This window comes from Limulus polyphemus, unplaced genomic scaffold (genome assembly GCF_000517525.1).
Source record: "Limulus polyphemus unplaced genomic scaffold, Limulus_polyphemus-2.1.2 Scaffold1657, whole genome shotgun sequence".
Classification (NCBI taxonomy): domain Eukaryota; kingdom Metazoa; phylum Arthropoda; class Merostomata; order Xiphosura; family Limulidae; genus Limulus; species Limulus polyphemus.
The window spans coordinates 118,447-127,614 of record NW_013667267.1 but is presented as its reverse complement, the minus strand read 5'-3'; the positions used below and the strand labels follow the sequence as shown (position 1 = coordinate 127,614).

The window sequence follows — 9,168 nt, the reverse complement described above, 5'->3', positions numbered from 1 at the left end:
AAAACCAATAAAAATGTGTTTATTTAACATAGAGTAATATTTGAACTTGGAACCATCAAAACCAATAAAAATGTGTTTATTTAAAGTAAAATAATATTTGAACTTGGAACCATCAAAACCAATAAAAATATGTTTATTTAACATATAGTAATATTTGAGCTTGGAACCATCAAAACCAATAAAAATGTGTTTATTTAACATAGAGTAATATTTGAACTTGGAACCATCAAAACCAATAAAAATATGTTTATTTAACATAGAGTAATATTTGAACTTGGAACCATCAAAACCAATAAAAATATGTTTATTTAACATAGAGTAATATTTGAACTTTGAACCATCAAAACCTAAAATTATCAGCAAACAATATTTCATTGTAACGTTTGACTAAATAGTTATATAATTCAGAGAGTGAAGAGTTGAAAACACGTCGACAAGATTCTGTGTATAAATACATGTGTGTGTTTTATAAAACGAACATAATAATTGTGATGTTGTAAAATATGTTTCATTATATATATTTACTAATCTTGTTGTTCAGTACAATTTTTACAATAAGTAATTTTTACTATAGTTATGTTAATTCGCTTCTAATTTTATCCCTTAAATTGTCATTGTTCTTTATTACACGCCTTTTCTCCACAGTAGATTTTGTTACGTAACTTATACATTATTAATAAAGTAGAAACGATTAAAACCATTCCTTTTCTTCACAGTATTTAGCATAGCCCAAAACTTCGTATAAGCCAAAGAGATAACACAAAAAATATTTCATAATTTTTAACTGTTTAACTATTCTTAGAAGTTTTTATCAAACCCGTGTTATTTATTTAATTCTATTTATTTTCCTCGCGCATTTTCCACCATATTTGAAATATTTCCTATATATGAAACCACCTAACCATCATTTTAGATCCAACCAGTGTGCGCCCCCGCCCCAGTGGCACAGCGGTATGTCTGCGGACTTACAACCTTATAATCCGGATCTCGATACCCGTGGTTTCCCACAGATGGCCCATTGTGTAGCTTTGTGCTTAATTACAAACAAACAATCCAACCACTATGCCTAATATCACGTCGCTCTTAAGGTTTTTTTTAATTCTTACTGAAGACAAAATAACTAAGAACGAATCCAGGCATATGATCTCCAGTCACCTCAGAAAGCAATTTGATAATCTAAATAGCTCAAAGATTGGTTTAGCTTTTTGAAAGCTACGTGGATATTTTCCTCCTATAAAACTTAAATCATCGAATATAAAAATGCATTAGAAAAACAACTACAACAAACAAACACATGTGGCTGTGATAATATAATTAGATCGGTTTCACTATTCTATTTCTCGATATGAAAACCTATAAACTGTTTTAACCGTGTAGAAATGTTCTTAGCCCAACAAATATTTTCTCGTTGAAGAATATACATATTACATCAATGAAAACTTGGTGTACGTCTACCTGAAATGTTACAAGTTATTTAAAACAATATTTGAATTTAAAGAATACGCCTTAGTAAACCATTGGGTTGGTTAGCCCTGTGCTGTATCGAATTCGTTGTTATGTATGTTGAAACTGCAAGACAAACAATGCCATCTCGTGATTGTTATATTTATGAATCAAAACGTTATTGAAGTTTTCAACCACCATTTTTACCTATGTTTGTGATAGATTTTGATGATTTTCTCTCTAAAGAGCTGTTTATATCAATTAATTAAAATTCTTGATTATAGAAATTTGAAAATGTTTCTGTTGACCTTAAAAATTTTGCTTGCAGCCTAATCTAGCAGGGTAAAGTTTAAACAAAAGACAAATTATAACGCTGAAATAAACAGATTTACAGTAGCTCAAAGAAAATTAATTAAAAATGTATGAAACGCGTAATTTGAAAATATGTGCTGATTGGTTATTTGAAAATTAGTACTGAAAATGGATAACGTGTTAAAGGCATTTGCCTGTCTTTTGTTTCTAATTTACTTGATTTAATATATATATATAACAAAAACTAAATGTACACGTCGCGCCATCGGTTCTCACATATGTCTACTATTTATTATTACTTCATAATTTACTTATACAAATACTAATATGCAACAATATTTCGTTACTCATTACGTTGCATACAGTTTAAAATAAAACATGAAATATAGAGAAAAAAAAAGATTGGAACCTCTGATCATAACGTAGGGTTTCTATATCTTAAAGTGTTCGATTTTTTTTGGAACTTAGAGAATGTCATCTTAATTTAAAATCAAAAATTTTGGTCTTACTTTATTCCTAAAAACTCTTTTTCTTCTTCAAGATTACATTTCATAAATTTTCCTTTTCACTTTAGTCAACTATTTTTTGTTCTATTTCATTATACATTTTTTTCTTATATTGTGTTATTAAATTATTTGAGACTTTTCAAAACGGTATCAGTATAAACATGCAATGACTATCAGCGACATATTATGTTCTTAAAATAAAGAAAGTACAGAGATAATAACATTTATATGAAAACTCGGTAAAATAATGTCAACTCTTTTGGTCACTAGACGGCAGCATAGTTCATTCAGACAGTGAGCACAAGAAAAGATATAGGCTTACATGACATGTTTTACTTATGTTTTGACTGTTTTCTTTTTTTTTCACGATTTGGGTAGTTCTTAGGATTAATGATTTTTTATCTGTGGACATTATAGATTTTTATTTTCCTTCACATGGTAAGTGCAAAAAACAACAACAACAAAAAAACGTTCACACAGGACAGAAAAAATTTCTGAGGGCTTTGACAATGGATGTTTTCTCATCTGATGTACTTACAATATTTTTTCCACCCACTTCTGTATCAACTATGTCAATATTTAGACTTCTATGGAGATGGAAGAAAAATGAGATGTCAACTCCAGTGCAAATAGGCAGGGTCTAGCAGGATAAATGGTTTGAGCTACCCTTATTCTGGGACTTGAGTTATTGTATATTAAAGGTTTATATAGCATGGCCCAAGGTAGAAAGTTCTGTCAACTCCGATCAAAATGGAATGCTCTGTAGTCAGAGAAAACATTTTTCCATATTTATTGTATCCCCAAACAAGATGGATCCAATGGCTAAACATAGTTAGATTCAAATATTCTTGTCTATCTACTTATTGTAATGTAAATAACACAAACGTATAATGTATGGATTTTAAATGAATTGCTCAGGTTTTTCATAGTACAGAACCAAGGATTCTAATGTGTAGTTTACAAAACTTAGGAACAAGTTACAAACCTAGATTTTTGTACAATTTCTTTTGATGGTATTTTCGTTCATGATAATCTTTTGGGGTTATATTACGTATATTTTAAAAGTACAGGAGTATTCTTATATGACAACACATAAGATAATGATATTTAAATGATTACAGTTCTCTAGGAGTTCTGCTACAACAAGCTATTCAGATGACAGAAAAACTTATTTATTTGTATTTAATAGTACAAGAAGTTCTAAGCTATTGAGAACTAGAATTGTTAGAGAGAAATTAAGTTTGACCAACCATTTAGTTGGAAACTTATGCATTTCTGTTGTTATTTATTATTTTTATGTGTGGTAGATGAGGTTGATAAGAACTTAAAATATATAGGATGATATTCTGGACATTCCAGTCGAAGTCCAGAACAGTATCGAAACCATCCGTGAGACTATCTGATGCTTAAATCCTTTGATCATGTAAGTTTTGAAAATTATTGCAAATAAGTAAAGCATTTGCATACATCTCTTATTATTTATTATTACTATATGTAACAGGTGGTCCTGGAACGTATAAAACGGTCACAAGCTGTATCAGAAGGATTTTGTCACACCCTAGTCATGGTTAACTACTAGAAGATCTGGACACTCTATACTGTATCTTTAAGTAATAAAGACAGAAATCAAGCCATTTAATAAGTTGAGATAAAACATAGAAAGAAAAACAATTATGCAGAAACATTTTTTGGTGTATATTTATGGAATTATTTTCAAAAATCCGATTTTTTGTCATTTCTAATACTTAATAGTTTCCCCATCAGGGTCTTTCGTGAATTTCGAGTAAAACGTTTTAATGATTCGCTAGGGCAAAAGTTGTCCATAGAAAATTTAATTCATTAGGTTAAGTGTGACTTATATGACTTTTAGGGTGTTAATTAGCCAGAGATGCGATAGTTGTTGTGTTCAAATCCGACTTATTCTTTAACCTGCTCACGTAGAATAATTGTTGAAGAATATTGTGTACTTCATGGAATGTGTAGCACAATAGTTCAGATCACTGCACAAAGTATTTCTACACCTGAAAGTAAACAGATATGTACAAATGACATGTTATACAATATAAGTCATTGATGGATGATATCTAAAGATCGGATTACATAGAACACCGAACTACCGGACGGTTAAAACAGCAAGAGGGTCGCCGGTCTAATATGTGGAAGGTGTATAAGAAAAAACATGTTATTAAAATAAAAGGAACATCAGAGATTAGAACTGAAATCTAAGATGATAAAAAACTGCTATTGTTAAAATTCACCATATTGAATTGGTGAGAACTTGAAAAATAGTACAATATGAAGAAACACACCTGAATGAAAATTGAGTAAATTGTATCTTAAATGTAATTAGAAACCGTTAATGGAAAGAAAATAATAATAATATTAGAAACAACATGGAAATGACGTCACTAAGTGTATTCTGGCTCCTTGACAGTCGAAACATCCTTTACAGACTCATGTCACAGAGAGTAACACTAACAGCTGAATTTGCACATGATCTAGTTCAGACTATGGAAGCTTTAAACCGCTTATCTAGAAAATCTGTATACCTCATCTATAATGTTTATAGATGCTATTTTTTACACGAAGAGAGTTATTGTTAATTAATAAACTCGTGGGGATATATATATATATATATGCTTATATACAGACTTTTGAGATAAACATTTCGATAAAGAGATATGATATCAGAAGTAAATTGTTTATAAGCTAACCACATAAAATGATTACTTGCAGGATTATAATTTTTATACATAAAAAATATTAAAACATATGAATTTAAGTCATATCTTCTATACTTCTAGGAATTATTATTACACCACACCTGGACCAGGATGTAGGGGTTGTCTTCGCTCTTGTGTGTGAAAAGTAACTCGAACAGTTTCTTGATTCTTGATCAAATTTAATACAAAGTTTGAATGTCCCCAAGGGTCGATTAATTATTTCTTGATGAATGTACGTAAAAAGTTAAAGTCACATTGAAAGTCAACCTCTTTCATTATAATGAAATCCAATGGCGATTTTAGAAAACAAAATGGTGTTCTTGTTTTTAGCGCCAAACGATACAATGTGCGCTGTCCTCCGCAGGGAATCGAAGTTTGAGCATAGTAAGTTCATGTTTTAAAATGTAAATCAGTTAATCTTATAAAACCAGTTCTGAGATGTGTTTATACACGTTTCTTCCATAATACAAGTTATAATTGGTATTTACTGATTTCTACGATTGAAGTAACGCAGCTATTAAAATAAAAGACATTTCGTGTAAGGATTATTTGTTTGTTCAGTATTTTCGCACGGAGCTACCGACCCTAATATCTAGCTGATAGATTAGAGGGAAAGAAGCTAGCCAATAGCATCCGCTGTCAATTATTACTTGATTGAATAATGAGATTTGACTATCATTCTTATGGCTCAAGGAAGGGCCCAAAATGCAAAGCGCGTTTCTTTGGTAATGGTTCTCGAGCCAGGAACCCTTGGATTTATAGTCCGAGCATCTAATCACTTGGTTACCGTGCAGCGACGAACATAGGCTTAGTGTTCTTTCATATTTACGGTGAATATTCATGAAAACGGTTTTATAAGGTGGAGCGTTCAGTTACATAAGACAGTGTAATCCTGGTCATAAACAGTTCCAGATTTAGACAGTGATTACCAGAGTTCCACCTCTCATTTTTATAACAACATGTCAGAAATACTTTTAGCAGAATTTAGACACACACACATATATATAAAGAGAGAGACAGATAGACAGAATTAAATAAAACAGCAAAAGTTCACATCCAAAGGATATTATATGCCAAAACAAATGTCCAAGTTCTAAAAATTTTAACCTAAATAATATAAATACGCATGTGTATATAACGTATAAAAAAGTAATAAAAGCAAACTTCGCTTAAGGTTGAACTAAAATTCGGTTTCAGACATCGTACAATTAGAAATCTGAAAACTCTTTTAATTTAACTCTCTAAGATTCCAGAATAAAATTGTGTTTACACATAGATACACAGATAGCTGTAGTTAAGCACAAAGCTACACAAAGGGCTCTGCCCACCACGGGTATCGAAACCCGGTTTCTAGCGTAGTAAGTCCGCAGACATTCCGCTGTGCCACTGGGGGACTTTAAAAAAAAACACTCCAGTTTCAGCTTTTGTAATGAAGTGTTTCAATAAATACAGTCCAAACATGAGACCATAATTCATATAATACCTATTCTTCCACCAAGAAGTCACTTCTCAACCGTCAGGAAACGGTATGAAATTCAAATATCTTTATCCATTTCTTGAATGCGATGAAATTCATGTAAATGAAGCGCAACTACGTACACTTGTAATGGGGACAACATATTAAATAAAGTTATGTTTCAACAGTTTACAGTGGCTTTACTAATATAGTTACTTTTAACAGGGGTTGAAAAAATCCGTTATAATTGGACATTGTAAGACGATTGAGCAAGGTTTTTGTTTCAAAAGTTCTGCTCCCTCCCTAGTGGCTTATCAGCATGTCTGAAGGCTTATAACGCTAACAACCATGTTTCGATGCACAGATAGTCTTAAGTCTAGCTTTGTGTTGAACAACAGGCAAACAAAACCAAAACCTCTTAACCGAGCCTCTTAACATTTTATTGATCTGGTTCCTGTCCCAAAGTATTTCATCACTGTAAAACTATTATTCATGAATGCATCTCTCGTTACAAATACAAACAAGCAACTATAGGCATGGCTCTTATTATATTAGCATATACGAAGTAAAATATATTTACACTTTGAAAACTTTGTACGTTAATGACTGGTACTTATGGCAACGTATAGCCTGTAATTTGTATACGAAAAATTTATTGTCTATAAACTTCTGCAGGCAAGGCAGAAATATACCGAAGTAGTATCAGTTTATTGTTTTCATTTATAGCGACGTCTCGTATGACTCATATTAGACACAAACATCGTTGTTGTAGTTTGGAAACTCAATATTATAGACAGAATAAACGACAGCTAACCATAGATTCTATAAAGAGTTCTGTGTTCATGAGTCAAAAGATTTGATGAAAACTCGAACTAGAGTTGATTCCAACAGTTTCTTATTAAGGTTAAACGTCTGAGTCACCATGAAATTTCTTGTTTTATTGGTTATAACCTTTGGTATGTATAATGTAATATTAGCTGACACATCAGTACGGTCAATGATGTTTAAACGATACAGTTTTGATTATAAACCTCATTTTTCCGTCGTCGACACCTTGAAAACTAGTTCATCAATGTGTTCGGTTTCATGTGTTAGAAAAGTAAACTGTGAAGCCTTCAACCAGATAATGACGACTGGCGAATGTGAACTGTTACAAGATGTAGAAGAAGGGCCCAGCATATTTCACTTTAATACAGAAAACCATCTTTATCTGAAGGTAAGTGGAACTTTATCTTTTGAAGTCACTTCAGTAGAATTATGTTTAGTATTTGTTAACCATATTGTTACCATATCGGGTATCTCTATCGAGTTTTTTGTAGAATTATTTGTGAAAAACAAATGAACGTTCTACAACTGTAGCTTTAATATTTTAATGAATCATAATGTTGAATCTGATTAAAACTGTATAAATGGGTTCTTATTAAAACTGTATAAATGGGCTCTTATTAAAACTGTATAAATGGGCTCTTATTAAAACTGTATAAATGGGTTCTTATTAGAACTGTATAAATGGGTTCTTATTAAAACTGTATAAATAGGTTCTTATTAGAATTGTATAAATGGGTTCTTATTAAAACTGTAAAAATGGGTTCTTATTAGAACTGTATAAATGGGCTCTTATTAAAACTGTATAAATGGGCTCTTATTAAAACTGTATAAATGGGTTCTTATTAAAACTGTATAAATGGGTTCTTTTTAAAACTGTATAAATGGGTTCTTATTAAAACTGTATAAATGGGCTCTTATTAAAACTGTATAAATGGGCTCTAATTAAAACTGTATAAATGGGCTCTTATTAAAACAGCAACTTATTTCGTTTATCTGAGGTTGTACAAATAGCTGTTTGGTGAAAATATCAATTTATCTCATTTCTGTCATCTCAATCTATACAGATGGCCGCATATTAAAACCATCAGTTTATCCCATTTCCTGAATGAATGTGCATTGAAGCTCTAAGCATAGCTACTTATTCAAAACACTATACTATACTATGCTCATTTACTTTATCTTAAGAAATTCTAAAGTCCTACATCGGATCTGTCATTGACACTACATGACTCTTGTCCAGTTCATTTTCCTCACCTGAAGACATATGTTTGAGTCAGTTAATCACATTTGTAAATTAATGATAAATAATTGAAACACCTAATTCAAGAAGCTTCACGAACAGAAAGCAAAAGCGTATAATAAATGTCTAGTTAAGCACGTATTTCATATTTAAGGCAAAACTGTAATATGATTCGGATGGTATTTGTTGACAGATTATCAGTAGACAAGTTTTGAATTCATTTTTTACTCTTGTTTTTCTCATTAGTTAATTTATCACCAGGAAGGTCAGCAATAATTTTTCGGACTTACAATGCTAAAGTCCGGGGTACGATTCTCCGCGGCGGACAGATCGCATAAAGCCCATTGTGTAACTTTTTGCTAAAAATACACCCAATAACAGCTTTCTATTTTGCTTCTTACACATAAACTAAAACCATAGTGATTTATAGTTTAAAGTTATAATAATGATTTAGGTACAATGAACACAATTCTATGAAATATAAACAATATATTATAGAAGTGTCCCGTGACAAATTCTTTATCATGTAAAGAAATATTGAATATTTTTTATTAGTCAAAGTCGTGATAATTGTTTAAATGAATAGTCTTACACTCTAAATTTTCTGGGTCGATAAAATGTGATAATGTTCAAATGAATAGTCTTACACTCTAAATTTTC

The 9,168-nt window shown here is 31.1% G+C and overlaps 1 protein-coding gene across 3 annotated transcripts in view; it reads left to right on the top strand.

Moving 5' to 3' along the window:
- The window catches only part of LOC111087030, a 104,320-nt gene extending 96,488 nt beyond the window's left edge, over positions 1–7,832 (top strand). For all 3 annotated transcript variants that reach the window (XM_022392183.1, XM_022392182.1, XM_022392181.1), the window contains exon 3: positions 7,536–7,832. In XM_022392183.1, coding sequence (XP_022247891.1) covers positions 7,536–7,782 — 247 coding nt within the window. In that variant the 3' untranslated portion in view covers positions 7,783–7,832. The remainder of the gene's footprint in view (positions 1–7,535) is intronic.
- The last annotated feature ends 1,336 nt before the right edge of the window (positions 7,833–9,168 follow it).